Source organism: Leucoraja erinacea, chromosome 2 (genome assembly GCF_028641065.1).
Source record: "Leucoraja erinacea ecotype New England chromosome 2, Leri_hhj_1, whole genome shotgun sequence".
In the NCBI taxonomy this organism is placed as follows: domain Eukaryota; kingdom Metazoa; phylum Chordata; class Chondrichthyes; order Rajiformes; family Rajidae; genus Leucoraja; species Leucoraja erinaceus.
This window is the reverse complement of record NC_073378.1, coordinates 92,405,640-92,427,875: the sequence shown is the minus strand read 5'-3', so window position 1 is coordinate 92,427,875 and position 22,236 is coordinate 92,405,640. Positions and strand designations below refer to the sequence as shown.

At 40.5% G+C, this 22,236-nt stretch overlaps 1 protein-coding gene across 3 annotated transcripts in view; it reads right to left on the bottom strand.

Annotated features, from left to right (window-relative positions):
• Window positions 1–22,236, bottom strand: part of LOC129712590 (alpha-1,6-mannosylglycoprotein 6-beta-N-acetylglucosaminyltransferase A-like) — an 88,466-nt gene that overhangs the window by 45,774 nt on the left and 20,456 nt on the right. For 2 of the 3 annotated variants that reach the window (XM_055661124.1, XM_055661133.1), the window contains exons 4-7: window positions 16,596–16,763; window positions 8,855–8,919; window positions 5,067–5,156; window positions 1,635–1,706 (exon numbers count right to left, since the gene is read on the bottom strand). In XM_055661124.1, the coding sequence (XP_055517099.1) occupies window positions 1,635–1,706; window positions 5,067–5,156; window positions 8,855–8,919; window positions 16,596–16,763 (395 nt within the window). The remainder of the gene's footprint in view (window positions 1–1,634; window positions 1,707–5,066; window positions 5,157–8,854; window positions 8,920–16,595; window positions 16,764–22,236) is intronic. The other variant, XM_055661143.1, reaches the window with a different exon arrangement.

Here is a 22,236-nt window from a genome sequence, read left to right as displayed (position 1 = left end):
TGAGGTTAAATGCAAAACATTGAGCTAAATTATTTACATGTCAATCTGTTAAGCAACCTTCAAATCACTTTATTTAATGTTCTCTCTCTCACTCTCTTTGAAAAGGAGAATAAATAATAAACCATGTATATTCCTTTTGTGATTGGGCTGATTATTTGCTATTATCTTTCTAAAAAACTGCTGACTACAAAATTAAACTACAACATTTTTGTAGAAACAAGAAAATGCAGATGCTGGTTTTCAAAAAAAGACAATATGCTGGATTATTTCAGCAGGTCAGGAGAACATGGATAGATGACGTTTCGGGTTGGGACTCTTCTTCAGACTGATTGTGGTGGTGTCGGGGTTGGAGGAAGAAAGCTGGAAGAGAGAAGGGGCACAAAAAACCTGTCGGGAGAGGTGAATACAGAAATAATAGAGGTTTTTGATAGTGAGATGGTTGGACAAAGACCAGCATTTTTGCATTGAAGTCCAGGTTGAATACTGCGAGCACTACAACTTCAACTTTTATTTGTTTGATGCCTTCCTTCAACTCCCAGTCCAATGATTTGTTGGCATACCTGTTGATAAAACCAGCCTCCTCATGTGGGCTTGAAAGAAATGCCCTGCTGTGGTGTTCAGATATGCATAACTCTTCAACAGCCTATATTAAAACGTAATTAGGTTCTAAGATGAATTCTGCTCTCTTGGTCCAAATTATTCATAGCAATCGTATCGCTTAACAGCTTCAAATGATTTTATTTTGTTGTTACTGTTATCCGCCAAACTGCAATGTGGGATTCATCTTTGCTTGTTATCTTCGTGCTTCTATTTTCAGGACAACTCAAAATTAATCTAACCAATTTATTATAATACAATTTTCAGATATCCTCTGAAAATACAATGAAATAACATCCATTGGTTATTTCTTTCTCCTCACAGGATTCCAGTAAAATTCTCAGGAATCAATGTTGCCACCGTTATGAGGCACATCATGTTGGAAATAAAACATTTGCCTGTATTTTCTTGTCAATTACAATTCTCTTTTTCTTAAATGTCAGAGTAACACTCACTGTTCAGGTCCAAATCCATTGGCATTATCCACAGGCAACATTATCCAGGAAAGCAGTTTATCAGGAAATGCAGGAAAATCTCAGAAAGTCAGGCAGCATCCATGGGAAGAGAAACTGTCAATGCTTTGTTCACCTTTGGTGAAGAGTCGCAAACCCAAAACATTGACTGTATCTCTTTCCAAAGATATTGCCTGACTTGGTGAGTTTTTTCAGATTTTCAGCAATGTAGTTTTTTTTAATCTACATTGTTCGGTATTTTCTTCTGAAATAATCAATACAGTTAAGCTTTTATTCAATCAGATTTTATTATGTGCTTAAATGAAGAAAAACGTTAATTATTCAGAAACAAAATTCAGTCAGTTGCAATCATCACTGCATGCAACACACGAAACAGCAATTTTGATAAACGTCACAGCTAAACTTAGACAATATAAGACATTTACTTATTTATAAATTAACATGGAAAGCAGAAATTTTCTGTGTGAATTTTGGAAAGTGAATACTTTATATCAAAGATATGCATGAACTGGAATCAACATTTATGATGTTTGTAATATATATGTTAAATTCAATCTCTCTCACCTTAGGTTTTAGGGAAATAGCAGCAGCAATCATTTTTATTCTTTCTGGAAGCAAGGGGCAAAAACTTTCAACCTGAAAAATGTTAAACCATAAATAATTAGTACAAAGCTCGAAAACACAATATTTTACAAATCAAAGTTGTCTTGTTTAAGAAAATTAGACTTCATTGAGAATCTGTTCCTATCCCTCATTTTAGAATTACTTGTTGGGAAATATATCAGAATTATCCTAGATGGTTGACTCTGTAAATTACATGCTCTCTCGCAGTAGGAAAGTCTGTTTTTTTTTAAATGTCCTTAAACCATAAAGATGACCATAGAGATAATTTTGTTCATTTTTAAATTGTGGGAATTGCATGAGTTTAGTACCTGGATTAGAACCATTTGTTGTTAGCAAAGTCATTTTCAGTCAATTACTTATTTTCCATCCCCAATCTATAGTGTTAATGAATATTGCCAAGGACAGGACATGCACCATGAATGGTAAGGTCCTAGGAAGTATTGAGGAAAAGAGAGACCTTGGCATGCAAGTCCAAAGGTCCTTGAAGATGAGTAGCTAACGTGGTTAGGAAGGCATATGGGATACTGGCCTTCATTAGTTAGGGCATTGAATATAAGAGCAGAGAGATTTATGTTCCAACTTCATAATACATTGGTCAGATCTCAGCTGAAGTACAGCTTGCAGTTCTAGTCACTGCGCTAGAGGAAGGATGCAATAGTGCTGAAGAGAATGCAGAGGCGATTCACCAGGATGTTGTCTGAGTTGGAGCATTTTATTTATGAAGGGAGATCGGAGAGAATAGGTCTGTTCTCCCTGGAGTGGGGGAGGTTAAGAGGGGGGCATGACTGAGGTATTAAAAAAAATGAAGGCTACAGATAGGATAGATTGCAGGAAACATTTCTCTTTTTCAGCAATGAATGCAATGAGGAATTAGGGTAAGGAACAAGAGATTTAGAGAGATCTGATGGGTAACCTTTTCATCCAGAGATTTAACCCAGAGACCTGGACTGCACTGCCAGAGTGATGGAAGCAGAATCACTGACACTATTGAAGAGGTGTCAAGCCGAGCACTTGAAAATGTTAAGTGTTGAAGGCTTGGGGCCAGGTCCTGGAGATGGGATGAGTGCCTTCTGGGTGGTGTGGACATGGAGTATTTAGGTTGGACACCCACAAACGTACCAGGCAGGGAGCAGGCTACTTGTTTGGGAGGACTGCTGTGCACAACAACTTCACCCTAAATCACGCCATCCAGAATAAGCATGTGCACTGACTCTGTTGCACTGGCAATATTCTTGCTGGTAGTACAGCAGGTGAGAAGCAACCAATGCATCACCAGAGTAGCCTGTAGTTTCATTCAAAAGCGCTGGAGTAACTCAAGACGGTCTGAAGAAGTGTCTTGACCCGAAACGTTGCCCATTTCCTTCGCTCCATAGATGCTGCCTCACTCGCTGAGTTTCGCCAGCATTTTTGTCTACCTTTGATAATTGGGTAAGTGGGTTTTATTATGAAACAATTTGAATATCAAAAATGGTAGTTAACTCTTGCTATGATATTGCACAGCAGTGCGATTTAGGCACTGAAGCATGCAAAGATTCAGGAACATTGGGTGAAGAATGGGAGGAGGGGTAGATAGAGGTGGGGATGGAGCAGTACACACATGAAGTTTTTGGGTTGCACTTGAAGATATGATATTTAGATAAATTAAAATAGATGATACCTTGAAGTGAGCTCCTGTACATCTCATTATCTCATTCCTATTCCTCAACACAAGGTAGTCTTATAACTTTCCAACACGTTTTTTTGCAGCCAATCCAGAATATGTACAGTACATATCACATAAATGTTAAGAGCGTAGATTGAGTCTGAAGAAGGGTCTCGACACGAAACGTCACCCATTCCTTCTCTCCAGAGATGCTGCCTGTCCCGCTGAGTTACTCCAGGTTTTTGTGTCTATCTTCGAGGGAATTGTAATAATGTGCGCATGGGATATTGATGAATATGTTGCTGACGCATCTTTCCGGATCTGAGGTGGCGGTTAAACCATCTGCAGCATAGAATCCAGGAGAGAGGATCACATTGTGTGCTAATTGCTGTTGCTACCTCCAGCTTTGCAATACTACCTTTTGTTACAGTATTCTTTATTTCATCATCTGATGTTCTGTGGCCTTTGCAACTGCCAGCACAACACTCAGGTTGAGCACGAGCCATGGAATAACCATTATCCATTTTCCTTTCTTTCTTTCCAATGGAGGCATCTCCAGAATCCAACAAATACATTAAGTGCACTTGGCCTGATTGCTGCAGAACTCTGGGACTGATATTTTGATGGTTAAAGCCACCCCAATGTGATTAGCTGCCATAAAGACTGCAATAAACTATAAAAACCTTAGAGATCAAACATATTCCAAGTGGAGATCAAAAAGAAAGGAAGGAAAGAACAAAAGTGAGGTCTTTAGCTGTAGAGATTAAATGACAAAAATGATGACTGCACAAAGCAAAATGGGTCTGGTAATGGAATGAAAGTGATTGGCAAAAGAATCAAAAGCAACAGAAGGGACTTCCTTGTGGATGTTTTTTCAGTGAGTAGTTAGGATCTGGAATGCACTACCAGAGGCAGTACTGGAGACTGGTTCAATTATAGTGTTCAAAATAGGGCAGCTAACTGTCAACGGAAACATTGCAGGGCTCTAGTGCAAGATCAGGGGAGGATGATTAGTTGGATTCCCTTACAGAACCAGAATGGACAAGACGGGTCAAATGGCCCCCATAAACATCTGTGCTTCTGTGAACTGTCTCATATTACCATTAGATAGCATCCATATTTATTGGCCATACCTAGCAGCATAACAGTGCATCCTTTAACAAATTATTTAAATATGTTCACTTTGGAATTACTTTGAATTTTAATATACACACATACACACACACATACATATTTATTTATATATACACTCAAAAATATTACACAGTACTAAATAATGAAGATGACATAGTGATTAATTGACTTGAAATAAGTAATTCATACTTTACTTTCTTAATTCATACTGGAGCTGAATGAAATAATTTATTAATGTACTTCTATTCATCTTAGATGTAAAGTTTGCCTCAACCACTAAACATAATTTATTTTCTGTACCTTGGCTATAAAGATCAGGTGAGAAATGCAGAAAACTGTGCTACCCTGGCAATCTGACAGAAATGCTAACAGCAGGTTAAAAGATGGACATTGCATGAAGTAAGGATTATCTTCTTGAGTATAAAGGCACGTAAATTAAAGAAATAAATTAGAAATAAATTAGGTAAAGAAACTTTGATCCATATGCAACTTGCATCTACACTGAAAATAGTTTGTAAAACATACTCTATTTATCAATAGCAGCTTCAGAACTTAATTACATTATAAAATAAATGGCTGTAGAGAATTGCAAATACCTCGCTGAGATATTTAATGAACGAGCATGTGGATCCATTGACACCATAGTTTGCATAACAAGATTCAGACTTCCACATATCTTTCAACCACTGCAGCAAGAATAAATGGGATGAAGACAATTACATTGGGTTCTGCTAATATTTAAAGCAATCATGGGTTGCTAATATCATCCGGTCTATCTTAAGCAATGCAAGAAAAAAAGAAAGATACATGCATTTCAACAGCAAATGATTTAAAAACATTTTGCATGGTATGTTATTTTCTCAAGCCAGGTGCTCGGCTCTTTAAATCTGCATTTTTCTTGTTTGAATTTGCCTAAACCATCATAAGTGAGTTGGTTAAACCTATCAGTAATATAGCATGTGACATTTTCATTCTTTGTCCTCCTTGGTTTCTCTGTGCCTTTATACAAGCTTATACAGCACCATCTTCTTTCATTCCCTCCCCCCCCCCCCCCCCCCCTCAGCCTCTCCCCCTCCCTCCGTGGCCCACATGGGTGACATTCCCTTTGGTAGAGTCATAGTCAGAGTGATAGTGTGTAAACAGGCTCTTCGGCCAAACTTGCCCACACTGCCCAAAATGTCCCAGCTGCATGTGTTTGGTCCATATACCTCCAAACCTGTCCTATATGGACCTGTCCAACTGTTTATTAAACATTGGGATATTTCCAGCCTTTACTATCTCCTCTGGCAGATTTGTTCCACACACCCACCACCCTTTGCGTGAAAAAGTTATCCCTCAGATTCCAATTCATTATTTTTCCCTTCATCATAAACCTATGTCCTCTGGTCCTCGATCCACATACTCTGGGCAAGAGACTGTGCATCCACCCGATCTATTCCTCTCATGATCTTATACACCTCTATAAGATCACCCCTCATTCTCCTGCACTACAGTGAATAGAGTCCCTGCCTACTCAACCTCTGCCTGTGGCTCAGACAATCCAGTTCTGACAATATTCTCGTAAACACTAATCACAACAAAGCCACAGTTTCTGTGCATCCATTCTTGGTCCTCTCCTGCTCCTCATCATGTGCACATAGCAATAGTCTGCAAGCGTTGAGCCAGCTTTCATGTGCATGCCTGCTACACCCACGCTGTTGCCTCATTGCCATCCATGATTTATTCCCGGATATCAAAATGTGGACATGCTGTATCAGAACTTTCAAATGCTTGCCGTTATTAAATTGGAACTCCTATTTTTGTCACAAACACGGTACTTTAGCTTCTTAATCCCTTCCTCCGTTCTGGATAATTGCTGAACTTGAACCCACAAGCAGGATCTTAACATGCAAGCTGAATTGCAAACCCAACCTGCAATCTATTGCCAGGGTTTATATTTCTCTGACGTACTGTCTGTTTGCCTCTGCCTTCGTTCAGCTCCCACCAAAATGTGCATACATTTAAAATTATTCATGTTCCATGTAATGCTTAATAAAACAATAAGAGGAATAAAGAAGTTACCAAGGTGCAGCCACATTGATATTCTGACCTTGATGGAAAAGCTGGGTGTGTGCTATGGACCATTAATGGAAGAACTTAGCAAAACCTCTGATGATCCTACAGGCAGGTCCTTAATGAAATTATTTTTTGCAAAGTTTTGCCCAACAACTGGCCAAAGTGACATCCTGGCTGGTGATGGAAGGGAAGGAAAGAAAACAAGTGGCAAAAATGAGTTAAAAACATTGGGCTAAGACAGAGGCTGGGAAACGTGAAGGCTCCAATGTGAAGCCAGGGGCAATGGGCCACAAAGAATATTAAAAAAGGGATGACACTCAGTATCTATCTTCTGTGAGGGGCACTCCAATAACTTACGTTTCTTTGACAACATACACACCTCACTAACTTGGGAAGGTATTATCTCTGTCACATTAAAAGTCTTGAAGTCTTTACTTTAAAAAAGCATTAGAGTTCCTACGCCATCGGCTCACCACCTCTTCTTGCCAACTAGGACTGGAAAATAGACACAAGATGCTGGAGTAACTCAATAGGATAGGCAGCATCTCTGGAGAAAAATAGGTGATCTCTCAGGTCAGAACCTTTTTTCAGACTGAAAGTCGAGGTGATGGTGGTTGGGGGGGGGGGGGGAGAAAGGCCCGAACAAATCAGGGTCGGCAACAGATGTCCTCAGGATGGGTGAAGCCCATGAATGAATCTCTTTATGAATGAAAAAGAGATTAATTCTGAGGACATCTGTTAGCCCACGAAGAATGGCTGGGAAGGTGTGATAACAAGAGGGATACAACGATGCGAGCAATGGAACTGGTAGGATGCTTAGGGTGGGGGAGGGATGAGGGGAGGGAATACAAGAGTTACTTGAAATGAGAGAAATCAATCATTGGTCTGGCAAACTACATCCCGTGGGCAGCTTCAGTATCAATTGTTTGATCCTGGCCTCTATTAGCACATTCTCTGTGATCGCATGGGCTTTCTCCAGGTGTTCTGATTTCCTCTCATATTCCAAATATGCGCTGATTAGTAGCAATTTTGCTCCTGTAGCTTGCTCCAGGTTTGTGGATGAGTGGTCGAATGAGGATGGGAAAGTGGGCCTGAAGGGAACGTGAGGAGTTTTGTTTGCAGAAGTAGTGCACCATTAGGAATACTCAGAGCCATTCCCATTCTTAAATGCAATGGGGTGAATGGCCTTCTCCCATGTTGATAAGAAATGTAGAAATATGGAATATGTTCATGGTATGATTGATATTTTGGCACCATGAGTGCCAGTTAGCTCTTACCTGCCTTTTGTAGATCCTCGTCAATGGTGTAGCAAAATAAATGTTAACTGGTTGAAACAGAAAAATTGCTTGATCTCTACTATTCTATTCTAATTGCTGATAAAACTCTCTTGCCCTATGTAATCTATGTTCTAAAACCTATCCCCATTCAATTCTTAAAAAGCTGATACAAATCCTACCTCTTTAACTGTCCCTTTAGCATGACCCTGACTCCTGCTTCAATCAGGGTTCCCAACTGTTAAATACTGTACCATTTGCTACTTCTAAAAACAGTTGTCCAATGTAATGCATATTGGCAAGTGGAGATTACTTCACTTTTTTTTGTTTAAGTGTTATAGCAACATAATTAGTTGTAGCTTATTCTTTCACACAGTTGGACGGATGGGCAAAGCTAGAAACCTATGTTTTTAAAGCAACGTGCATCCTTAAAATGTGCAATTTCTTTGTTATTATCACAATCTTTAAGACCACACATGGTTGACATGAGGCCGGCTTGCTTTGCACATTGTCTTTGCAGGTTCTTTGTGGGCTAACAGGAAACATATCACAAATAACCAGACGTAGAAATTCAATTATTAAATTATATTCACTCAATATATATTCTCCTCTTTCTTACATTCTTGGCTGATGCATGGTTGTCCAGGCACTGGTTGTCTTCCACTACTTTGCCTAATTGACCATTCTTAATTTGAGCCAAGACAGCGAGCACTGACAAATTATTCAAATTTAAAGGAATTCATTTTAATTACTGCATACTGCTGATCCTCAACAGAAGGTCTAACTTCCACTGGATAACAGACTACTTCAACAGAGTAAACTCATTTTGCATAGAAACATAGAAAGATTGGTGCAGTAGGTAATTCGGCCCTTCGAGCCAGCACTGCCATTCAATATGATCATGGCTGCTCATCAAAAATCAGTATCCCGTTCCTACTCCCCCCCCCCCCCCCCCCCCCCCCCCCCCCCCCCCCCCCCCATATCCCTTGATTCCTTTAGCCCTAAGAGCTAAATCTAACTGCGAAGAGGAAAAGATAATTACTTAATTTTCTCACCTTAATTTTACCTTCACAATATGGAAAACCATCTATTGATGTTAAACCACACAAATCTGAAAACTCTGCAATAATAAAGTTTATTAAGTTAACAGCAAAATTATTCAACAAGACGTTGCACAGTGAATTACATTCATGGTTTTATTCTTATGCAGTGATTACGTTTTATTTTTGATGCTTCCTTTATGCATTCGGGTACCTGGTAACGTCATCTCTATTCACCGATGATAACTTCCTACATAATAAAATACATAAATCTAAAAATCTGTTTCCATTAATGTTTTTCTGTAACATGCCTAAAAATCATAACATGGCATCCACCATGCAACACCTATTTGCAATAATGAACTATGAATAGTGAGTATACTTTAAATCCCAATAAGCTGGTCCAGATATAGGGAGCCACATTACATACAGTATAGCCCTGCTACATGGAAACGTTAAAAACATAATTCAAAATGTAAGTTGTGTTGATGCAAATGAAATATATTGCACCCAGTGGATATTCTCCAGTACTGCAGCCTCAATACTTTTACTGAGATTAGTTATTTATTTTAATTACTTAAGGACAAGCCAGCTCAGAAATTCAAACTTTTTCCTTTGACTCAAGAATATTGATTGATTTATAACCTATACTATTCTCCAACTAAACTCAAGCAGAAAGGAGATTGACTCTACAACTATCTTTGCTGTATAGCTCTGCTGTTCTCTGGAAATATACACTAAATCATCACAGAGAATGGACATATCATTCATCATTATTTATCTTGCAACATTAACTACACATTATCATCTACTGTTAATTTCTCCTTACCACTTTCTTAAAATGCTCAAACACTTTGATTTCATCATCTTTTGAGGAACGGAGTTGCAATGAGAGGAAATAATTAGGCCTCATTTCTGTGTCAATTGGGCGTTTGCTTATTTTTCCGATTAAATAAATACTAGTTTTATATTCTCCCATGTCAAGAAACATCTCCATATTCACCGGATCCTTCATTATCAAGTCTCTCACCTTTTTAAACTTGAGAAGACATGAGCTTTGATTGCCCAACCTTTTGTCATACGTAAACTGCAGTAAACGTAGATACAACACATGTATCCAAATGGGGGAATGGGCAGGACCCGGAATGTCACCTATCCACATTTTCCAGAGATGCAATCTGACATGCTGAGCTACTCCAGCACTTTGTGTCATTTTGTGCAAACCAGCATCTGCAGTTCCATTTCTACTTTATCAAGTTTATTGAAATCTACATCCACCATTTTATCTCTTTAATTCAGCAGATGATATTTCTTCAAACAACTCCTTGCAATAATTTTCCTTACACAAAACTGCATTGACTTAGCCTCGTTGGGGGAGTCCAGAACCAGGGGCCAGTTTCGGAATAAGGAGCAAGCCATTTAGAACGGAGACAAGGAAACACTTTTTCTCACAGAGAGTGGTGAGTCTGTGGCATTCTCTGCCTCAGAGGGCGGTGGAGGCAGGTTCTCTGGATGCTTTCAAGAAAGAGCTAGATAGGGCTCTTAAAAATAACAGAGTCAGGGGATATGGGGAGAAGGCAGGAACGGGGTACTGATTGGAGATGATCAACCATGATCACATTGAATGGCGGTGCTGTCTCGAAGGGCCAAATGGCCTACTCCTGCACCTATTGTCTATTAACTTGATTTTTTCAAACTGCTTTGTTTTAATGTATTATAATAATGTAACATCTTCTCTAACAGATGTTGATGGTTTCTAATTGGAATAGAGAGGCTTTATGAGTGTAACTTTCCGAAAATGAGACATGTTGAAAACTGATTACACTAGAACAGGGCAAGGAGTCTATGAAAATATTTTATAACACAATGAACCTCCCATACTCATAATTTCACAAACCTGAATTTGGACAATAAGCAGCACTTTGGTAATTGATATTATTCCATTAGTTAATCAAATTAATTTCCATTGGTTGAATGACTGCTTCAGTACTTTTGTGCTGTAAAGCATGGTGAATGTGTAACCATCACAATGTGATCAGGCCTTGTTTTATATAAAAAATGCAGAGCTCAAGTTCCATTCCGGAACATGAAGTAGAATACTTAACAATATTCCGATGATGTATAGTACTGATTGACATTTCATTGCAAAAGTTACTTTCTGTAATTCATTCATGGCTGTTGCTGGCAAGGACTGTTGATACAATGCTGTGGTGAAATAATAGCTATTTGAACCTTGTGAAATGTTCTGATGAAAAATCATTGAAACATTAGTTCTGTGTTCTCTCCACAAATGCCTCGTGGTCTGCTAAGCTGTTCCAGTACTTTTTCTTTTATTGGGCATTTTAATTTTTCCTGTTGCATGCTTTCTAGACTAGTCATTGAAACTGACATTGTCAAAATTGCCAAGGTGGGACATTACAGAGGCATCATTGAAAAAACAAATAGCTTAGATTGATAAAATATAACGTTATTTCAATGGTACTTTATCACAGATTTGCTGTTGTAAACCTATAATTATGCAGCATAAATATGTCTTATCTGTACTTAATCATGATGCAAGTACTATGGAAAAGTACATTGGTTTTCAACACAAATCTGTTTGAATGGACAGTCAATTAACCTAAATAAAAGAATATCAACTGTATTGTTAGTCTGCTTTTAATCCAGAGCTTTGTATTGGTTCATAGAAAAATATGGAATGTTTGTATCAAAAGCAAAAGTGACTTATGCTTACCATTGAAAAACGATTTCCTTTCAATAATTCCAGTCTTACTGATTTAATGAGCCTTTCTCTTGTTAGATTATTTAAACCGCACTGTGGACCCAACCCTGTCCTTACTAGCCTTTAGTGAGAACAATTCAAAATACTTCCAACTTCTTCCCATAACCCCGTTTCAAATGCTGATCTATGATGTGAGAATAATCCCCTTAAAAGATTATAACCCAGGGTATTTGCACTAGATTGTGTAGTCTATGCATTTTTGTTGCGGTCATTTTTGTTACGGCCGTATCTTCTTTTGAATTGAGCAATGTACATCATACCTCAATTAAATGCAGTCAAATGTATTTGAAAAAGCAATTCTGTTGGCACCAGGCATTGTGTAAGCAAAAGGAGAGAGGCCAAGAAAAATACATTCAAAAGCAGAAAAGAATCCCCGTCCAGAGTGAAAAAAAGAACTTTGGATGAAAGAACTAGACAAATCTGAAAAGCAAAATATAGCACTGGAAGCCTTTGAAGGTGAACTTTATTAAATTTTGCAAACACAAAGCTCGAGAAACAATATCACACGACAATGGGTAAGCTTTGCAGTGGCACATTACTTTGCTTAACACCTTTTTTTAAATAAACAAGCCGACAAGGCAAATTATAATTTTTGATATTTTTCAATTCTCCAAAAGGTTTACTCTCTTGATTTTATTTTTCAAATTGATTTTTACCATTCTTAGAGGTGACTTTACTGCTATGCAAATTGCAAGAAATACTAGTTAACCCAGCAGTGGCACAAATATTTATAATATGAAGTGAATAGCAAAAATCATTGCACAAAGTTAGTAGAGTGTTCTCTGTTAATTTTTAAGAAAAGCCGCCAACTACTTTCAAATTATACCCAATTATTAATATCCAAAGTATTTAATATGCAGAACAGAAGGGTGGTTCTTTTGGTGCAATTTCACTTGTTTGGTATTGAACAGGCTGGAATTTTGGAAACTTGAATAGGCATGCCATCCATAGTGTCCTTTAAATTCAATACCAGAATAAACAGTGTTAAATGACTCATGGAGTTGGGAAAAAAACGGATTTAACAAAATTGTCTACTTGATACAGCATAATTTTGTATTAACAACAAGATAGATTTAAGATCTGTATTTTCTATTTTGTTTATATTTCACACAGAGACTTAATGTTTTACTGGACATAAGAAATTATAATTTGGAATGAAGTGCAGTCGATACGATTAAATTCACTTTTCACATTATCCTAGTCCATTGAATTATATTTTCTTCTAAATTCTGATCATGTTTGAATCTTTTGAGATAACACCCTTAAATCATGTCAAGAGTAAAAACTGAGAAAATTATCTGAATTCCTTCTCAAGCAAAACCACATATTAAAAGGAACAAAAAATTGAGTTTAGTCAAAGGTGTAAGTAGTTTGTAAGTGCAACTTTTGCCTGCAAATCAATCTGAAAATAAAACACGGCAATTATATTAGAAATACTGTGTTTAAGTTTAAAGGAAAGCATTGGCTAGCTTTCATCTTGAAACTGTCTTTGAGAATAAAATGTTCGCTTTTGCATTGAATGTGAAGCATTTCAATGTGAGATATACAGTGCCCTCCATAATATTTGGGACAAAGACTCATCATTTATTTATTTGCCTCTGTACTCCACAATTTGAGATTTATAATAGAAAAAATACATGTGAATAAAGTGCATATTGGCAGATTTTATTAAAGGCCATTTTTATACATTTTGGTTTCATCATGTAGAAATTACAGCAGTGCTTATATATAGACCCCCCTTTTCAGGGCACCATAATGTTTGGGACACGTGGCATCACAGTTGTTTTTAATTGTTCAGGTGTGTTTAAATACCTCCTTAATGCAGGTATAAGAGAGTTCTCAACACCTAGTCTTTCCTCCAGTCTTTCCATCACCTTTGGAAACTTTTATTGCTGTTTATCAACATGACCAAAGTTGTGCCAATGAAAGTCAAAGAAGCCATTATGAGACTGAGAAACAAGAATAAAACTGTTAGAGGCATCAGTCAAACCTTAGGCTTACCAAAATCAACTGTTTGGAACATAATTAAGAAGAAAGAGAGCACTGGTGAGCTTACTAATCACAAAGGGACTGGCAAGCCAAGTAAGACCTCCACAGTTGATGACAGAAGAATTCTCTCTATAATAAAGAAAAATCGCCAAACACCTGTCCGACAGATCAGAAACACTCTTCAGGAGTCAGGTGTGCATTTGTCAATGACCACTGTCCGCAGAAGACTTCATGAACAGAAATACAGAGACTACACTGCAAGATGCAAACCACTGGTTAGCCGCAAAAATAGGATGGCCCGGTTACAGTTTGTCAAGAAGTACTTAAAAGAGCAACCACAGTTTTGGAAAAAGGTCTTTTGGACAGATGAGATGAAGATTAACTTATATCAGAGTGATTGCAAGAGCAAAGTATGGAGGAGAGAAGGAACTGCCCAAGATCCAAAGCATATCACCTCATCTGTGAAACACGGTGGTGAGGGTGTTATGGCCTGGGCATGTATGGCTGCTGAAGGTATTGGCTCACTTATCTTCATTGATGATACAACTGCTGATGGTAGTAGCATAATGAATTGTGAAGTTTATAGACACATCAAACAAATGCCTCAAATCTCATTGGCCGGCAGTTAATTCTACAGCAATACAATGATCCCAAACATACTGCTAAAGCTACAAAGGAAGTTTTCAAAGCCAAAAAATGGTAAATTCTTGAGTGGTCAAGTCAATCACCCAATCTGAACCAAATTGAGCATGCCTTTTATATGCTGAAGAGAAAACTGAAGGGGACTAGCCCCCAAAACAAGCATAAGCTAAAGATGGCGGCAATACAGGCCCGGCAGAGCATCACCAGAGAAGACACCCAGCAACTGGTGATGTCCATGAACTGCAGACTTCAAGCAGTCATTGCATGCAATGGATAGACAACAAAATACTAAACATAACTACTTGCATTTACATGACATTGCTGTGTCCCAAACATTATGGTGCCCTGAAACGCGGAAGACTGTATAAACACTGCTGTAATTTCTTCATGGTGAAACCAAAATGTATAAAAATACCCTTTATTAAAATCTGAGAATGTGCACTTTAACCACATGTGATCATTTATATTCAAAAACTCAAATTGTGGAGTACAGAGGCAAATAAATAAATGATGGGTCCCAAACATTATGGAGGGCACTGTAGAATAATTCATCCTTCATGCCGTTGTTACATTGGGATGGTTACCCTTCTCCAGAAAGACTTGATTTCTTTTCCACCCATTCTTATTCCGTTCCTGAGTAATACTGTCATTTTGAGAGTTTTGTGCCACTAGCTTAGGTTCACCAAAATCTGCATTAAATTTGTTCCATATGTCTTAATGTAGGGCTCACCTCAAGCTATTTGAGCTACAAGGCCCAAGAATGGGAGGCAAAGGGTTGGTATGACAGCCTCTTGCTGTAACCAGACCGAGAGAAAAGTATTCGATATGTGCAGAAACAGTGTAAAACTGCATAACAGATACAATACTGTGCAATTCATTCTGTGTGTTTTTCCACTACTTTGTAAGACAAATTGGCAGCATGAATAAAGGAACACTCACATAAAGCAGCAAGCCACTAAGCATTTGCATACCAAAGCCTCCAAAAATAAAGTTTATTGCTCAGCGGTATAACAAGTTCGATAGAACAGAATATTATTAAGTATATTACCCTTAAATCTGCAGTACTGTATAGGAAACATTTTAAGTTAGTCAACTGTGCAATTTTTTTTTGTGCAGCGCACAGCTTCTGACAAATAAATTACACTAAAATCTATTTACAGATTTCCCCCTGTTCAAAATATGTTTTATTAATGCGTGCTCATAAGCTTTCTTTGATCATTACTGTTGGATGTAATGCTCACTGCCCCTCTGATGATAATGATAAAGTCAAAACATGTTTTGCTATTTGTACTGCAGCTTTAATTACACCAGGGAGAGAGCACATTGAAGTCTGTTTTCAATAATAACCTTATGAACCAGAGGTACACATATACAAGGTGAATTTGCATAGCATTTACCGACAAGCAGTGTTACTGTTCTGTTAAAATAGGAACCAAAATTAGATCTAGTAGTCAGAAGGTCTGTGCAGGTGCCAACAGGTACAGAAAGATAATGGTTATAATCTAGGTACCCTCGTCACCTCAAAATTTGTTGAAGCGTAATAAAACTATTTGTCCAGGATTTCATGAATTAATTTCATCATCAGGTATTTCTCTGGGGTTATCTATTTGAAAATATCTGCAATAACCCAAGATTGTACATTACATTCACTATATGTTACAATATCTTTGCAGCTACGAGGTCACCAGTGCAAATATAACTTGGGGACAGATGGCATAGAAGGTGGAGCTATTTTAATAGTGAAATCATTATCGTTCCCCCTTTCTAACTGTATGCCATTCTAAGAGTGTGGAATTCTGAAACATACTATTACTGATCCATTATTTAACATTTAACAATGATCGAGTTATGTCAACATGCTAGGTTCAGTGCACTAACAATGGATTTTAAACAGTAACAATATTTTTGAGTAAACAGTGAAGATGTAATAATTGTAAGTACATATTTATAGGAATATTTATAATAATACAAGTGTCTACCTCTACTGCCTAAAGACTTCAATCCTCTTTCATGTATCGGAGTTCCTTTTCCGACGAAGAGCCCTGTTTAAAATCCAGCCAACTAGAATCTGCAATGGCCCGGGGGGCAAGGATTTCCATTCATGTGTACCAGTCTCAGTATTACATTGCCTTTTTTTTAGTTTAAGATGAAACACTGCATTCCAATCCCAACAGTAATCGAGATTGTACAGAGCACCAAGTATTTCGGCATTTCAACTGGACAAAAGCTTCAATGAAACCTTCCGAAAAGCTCTATAGGATATGGAGGTCACTAAACCAGGAGGGGAACTGAAAACAGGATTCCATTTTCTTATCCCTGTGCAGACTTGCTATCTAATACTACCTTGATTATTCATTTGTTTACTGGCACCTGCAGACATCGAATTGCTGTTGGTACTGTTGGTGTTATTTGTCAAGCGGCTTGCAATCATGTCGTCCACTTTGTTTTCAAGCTTCCCCAGGCGCTGCAATATATCATCAAGTAGGACAGCAATTGTCCTTTTCAGATCAGCTTAGGAAACAAAAAAAAACTTAAAACATTTAATATCTTATTCACTCAATTCCCATCCACATATAACATTTCCCATTTTCTATGAAAGCAACAGGACAATATACGTCTTAAAAATCCTGCCCCAAGTCTTTAAAAATATGCTTGTGCTAATTTTACCAAAGGAAATAAAAAGTTAAAGATATGACTGTCCTGCTCAGATGCACCAGCTAGCAAATTACAACAGCCTTGGGTGCTTTAATTTGGTGGCTACCATCTGAAATAATATTTAGTTACACCACTTTTATACCAAAATCATATCATCAAATCAGCCAAGTACAGAGTTGTGCTTTTTCCTGATGCAAGAATGGCAAGGTTGGCAAATTTGAAAAGAGCAATCGAGTCGTGGGAGATTCGGGAGAGCAAGAACAGATCTACATCAAATCCCCAAAGATATGGTACACAAAAATGCTGGAGAAACTCAGCGGGTGCAGCAGCATCTATGGAGCGAACGAAATAGGCAACGTTTCGGGCCGAAACCCCGTCTCCTCCCCTTCTCAGCTCTCCCTCAGCCCTCTGGCTCCTCTTCCTTTCTTCTTCCTGCCCCCCTCCACCCTGCATCAGTCTGAAGAAGGGTTTCGGCCCGAAACGTCACCTATTTCTTTTGCTCCATAGATGCTGCTGCACCCGCTGAGTTTCTCTAGCATTTTTGGGTACCTTCGATCTTCCAGCATCTGCAGTTCCTTCTTTAACCCAAAGATATGGTGGTGTCTTTGTAAGAACAGAAGAATTGGAAGAAGTAAGTACTGTTTGACCCTTAACCTGCTCCATCATTGACTAAGGTAGAAAAAATTGCTGGAGAAACTCGGTGGGTACGGCAGCATCTATGGAGCGAAGGAAATAGGCAACGTTTTGGGACGAAACCCTTCTTCAGACTGATGCAGGGTGGAGGGGGGCAGGAAGAAGAAAGGAAGAGGAGCCAGAGGGCTGAGGGAGAGCTGAGAAGGGGAGGAGACAGCAAGGGCTACTGGAAATTGGAGAAATCAATGTTCAGGCCACCGGGATGCAGACTGCCCAAGCGGAATATGAGGTGCTGCTTCTCCAGTTTCCGGTGGTGCTCACTGTGGCAATGGAGGAGGCCCAGGACAGAAAGGTCGGATTCGTAATGGAAGGGGGAGTTGAAGTGCTGAGCCACAGGGAGATCATGTTGGTTAATGCGGACCGAGCGGAGGTGTTCGGCGAAACGATCGCCAAGCCTACGCTTGGTCTCACCGATGTAGATCAGCTGACATCTAGAGCAGCGGATGCAATAGATGAGGTTGGAGGAGGTGCAGATAAACCTCTGTCGCACCTGGAACGACTGCTTGGGTCCTTGAATGGAGTCTACGGGGGAGGTAAAGCAACACGTGTAGCATCTCTTGCGGTTGCAAGGGAAAGTGCCCGGGGAGGGGGTGGTGCGGGTGGGCAGGGAAGAATTAACCAGGGGGTTACTGAGGGAGCGGTCTTTGTGGAAAGCAGACAGGGGGGGAGATGGGAAGATGTGGCGAGTGGTGGGGTCACGTTGGAGGTGGCGAAACTGACGGAGGACTATTTGTTGTATGTGACGGCTAGTAGGGTGAAAGGTGAGGACTAGGGGGACTCTGCCCTTGTTGCGAGTGGGGGGATGGGGAGAGAGAACAGGGTTGGAAGAGACCCTGGTGAGAGCCTCATCTATAGTTGGGGAGGGGAACCCCCGTTCCCTGAAGAATGAGGACATCTCTGATGCCCTGGTGTGGAACACCTCGTCCTGGAAGCAGATGCGGCGTAGACGGAGGAATTAGGAGTAGGGGATGGCGTCCTTACAGGAAGCAGGGTGGGAAGAAGTGTAGTCCAGATAGCCATGGGAGTCAGTGGGTTTATAGTGGATGTCGGTCAAATGTCTATCACCTGCGATGGAGATAGTGAGGTCAAGAAATGGTAGGGAAGTGTCGGAAATGGTCCAGGTGTATTTGAGTGCCGGATGGAAGTTAGTGGTGAAGTTGATGAAGTTAGTGAGTTGTGTGTGGGCGCAGGAGGTAGCACTAATGCAATCGTCGATGTAGCGGAGGTAGAGGTCGGGGATGGGGCCCTGGTACGTCTCGAACAAGGATTGTTTGATGTACCCTACATAGAGGCAGGCATAGCTGGGGCCCATGTGCGTGCCAATAGCTACACCTTGTGTTTGGAGGAAATGGGAGGAGTCAAAAGAGAAGTTATTAAGGGTAAGGACCAACTCCGCTAGGCGGAGGAGAGTGTCAGTGGCTGGGTATAGGTTGATTCTCCAGTCGAGGAAGAACCGGAGGGCTTTGAGACCATCCTGGTGGGGGATGGAGGTGTAGAGTGACTGGACATCCATGGTGAAGATGAGATGATGAGGGCCTAGAGAATGGAATGCCTGGAGACGACGGAGAGTGGCTGGGGTGTCTTGAACATAGGTAGGGAGGGATTTAACCAGGGGGGATAGGATGGAGTCGAGGTACGTGGAAATAAGTTCGGTGGGGCACGAACAGGCAGCGACAATGGGTCTACCAGGACAGTCAGGTTTGTGGATTTTGGGGAGAAGGTAAAATCGGGCCGTGCGGGGCTGGGGAACGATGAGGTTGGAGGCTTGGGGGGGGCAAGGAGCCGGAGTTGATGAAGTCAGTGATGGTGCTAGAGATAGTGGCCTGGTGCTCGACAGTGGGGTCATGGTCCAGGGGTAAGTAGGAGGAGGTATCCGAGAGTTGGCGCGTGGCCTCAGCTTTGTAGAGATCAAAGCGCCAGACTACCACGGCCCCTCCGTTGTCGGCGGGTTTGATAACCCAATCTGGGTTGTTGCGGAGTGAGTCGATGGCAGTACGTTCTTGGGGGAGAGGTTAGAGTGAGACAGGGGAGTGGAGAAGTTGAGGCGGTTGAATAAGGCCATAAGTTGAGACCATTGAATAAGGTCATAGCTGATATGATCTTGGTCTTGGCTCCACCTAACTGTCCCCCCCATAACTCAAGGCTCTCATGTGGGACAAAAAACTGACTCCACGCCCCCTAAACCAGCTCCTCAAACACATATTCATCTGGCTTATCCTTCTATTCCTGCACTCACCAGCAGGTGGCACTGGGATTACCACTCTTAAGGTCCTGCTTTTTGACCCCTTTCCTACCTCCCTGCATTCACTCTGCAGCACCTAAGCCTCTTTTGCAACCCATGTTGTTGCTATTGATGGTGTACAGAAGGGATGGCTTGCATCTGAACTGGAGGGGGATCAATTTCTTGGGAGGAAGATATGCTGGGACTTCGCGGGAGGGTTTGAAATACATCGGTGGGGCGGAGGGATCCAGAGACGAAAGGAGGCAGATGAGAAAGTATGTCAAATACTGTAGTCGAAAGGGAACAGGCTTAGCAGGAAGGAGAGGCAAGTGTGCAGTAAAGAAAGAGGAAGGTTGGTGGTTTAAACTATTTATTTCAATGCTAGAGACTTGGGGGATGGGAATATCATCACCATAACAGAAACATGGCTGAAACATAGAAACATAGAAATTAGGTGCAGGAGTAGGCCATTCGGCCCTTCGAGCCTGCACCGCCATTCAATATGATCATGGCTGATCATCCAACTCAGTATCCCGTACCTGCCTTCTCTCCATACCCCCTGATCCCCTTAGCCACAAGGGCCACATCTAACTCCCTCTTAAATATAGCCAATGAACTGGCCTCAACTACCCTCTGTGGCAGAGAGTTCCAGAGATTCACCACTCTCTGCGTGAAAAAAGTTCTTCTCATCTCGGTTTTAAAGGATTTCCCCTTTATCCTTAAGCTGTGACCCCTTGTCCTGGACTTCCCTAACATCGGGAACATCGGGAATCCTGAAAGGAGGGCAGGCCCAGCAACTCAACATTCTAGGGTGTAGATGCTACAGGCCTGATAAGAGATGCAGTTAAGGGTGGGTGGGGGAGGAGGAGTGCCTTTTAATTGGAGAGGATAGAATAAAAGTGCTCAGAGAGAATAGTTTTGAGGTATTGTCCAATGGAGCAATATTGGTAGAATTTAAAAGTAGGAAAGGAACAATCATTTTGATGGGACTGTATTGTAGGCCTGCCAATAGTTAGCATGAATGAGGAGCATATGTGTGGAGATATTGCAAATATCTGTTAACATTATAGGATAGTATTAATGAGAGATTACTTGCGATATTGACTGGTACTCCCATTGTGTAAAGGGCATGGACGGGGTGGAATTTATTAATTATTGTGTCCAAGAAAGCTTTCTTCATCAATATATAAAGGGCCACATTACAGAGCCCGTGTCACTGGACCTCCACCTGGGGATCAAGGTAGGGCAAGAGGCTGAAGTGTGGGTGGGAGAGCATTTTAGGACAATAGTTATACAGCGATACAGTGTGGAAACTGGCCCTTCAGCCTAGCTTGCCCACACCAGCAAACATGTCCCAGCAACACTATGCCTACGTTTGGTCCATATCCCTCCAAACTTGTCCTATCCATGTACCCGTCTGACTGTTTCTTAAACATTAGTATAGTCCCAGCCTCAACTACCTCCTCTGGCAGCTTGTTCCATACACCCACCACCCTTTGTGTGCAAAGTTACCACTCAGATTCCCATTAAATCTTTTCCCCTTCACCTTGAACCCATGTTCTCTGGTCCTCAATTCCCCTTCTCTGGGCAAGAGATTCTGTGCATCTACCTGATCTATTCCTCTTATGATTGAATTCTCCTGCCCTCCAAGAAATAGACCTAGTCTACTCAAGCTCTCCCTATAGCTCAGACCCTCTAGTCCTGGCATCATCCTCATGAGTCTTCTCTAAACCCTTTCAAGTCTAACAATATATTTCCTATAACATGGTGTCCAGAACTGAACACCATACTCTAAATGCGGTTTCACCAACGTTTTATACAACTGCAACATGGCCTTCTAACTTCTATACTCAATACACTGAGTTATGGATCAGTGACCATAATTCTACAACGTTTAAAGTAATTCCAGAGAAGAATAGGGCTGGCCCACAAGTCAAGATCTTGAATTAGGGCAAGGCTGATTTTGGAGGTATTGACAGGAACTTGAGAGGTTGATTGGGAGGGACTTTCTGCAGGTAAGAGGATGACTGCCAAGTGGGAGGCTTTCAAAAATGAGTAAGCAAGAGTACAGGTGCAGCATGTTCCTGTTAGGCTTAAGGGCAAGGTTGGCAAGTTTAGGGAACCCTAGTTGATGAGAGATATGGTGGTTATGGTTAGGAAAAAGGTGGCAGCATACGTCAGATTTAGGCAACTGGCAAAATAAGCCATTCCTCTCAGGAATGAGAGAATACCAATTGATTTCTCAGCAAATAAGAAATTGAGGCAATAGAATTGTGATGTCAGATCATATTGGAATTACCAAAGAGGAGGTATTGTCATTTTTAAAGCACATTAATGTGGATAAAAACCCCATGGTCTGACCAAGTACATCCTTGGACCTTGTAAGAAGCTAGGAAGGAAATTGCGGGAGGCCTT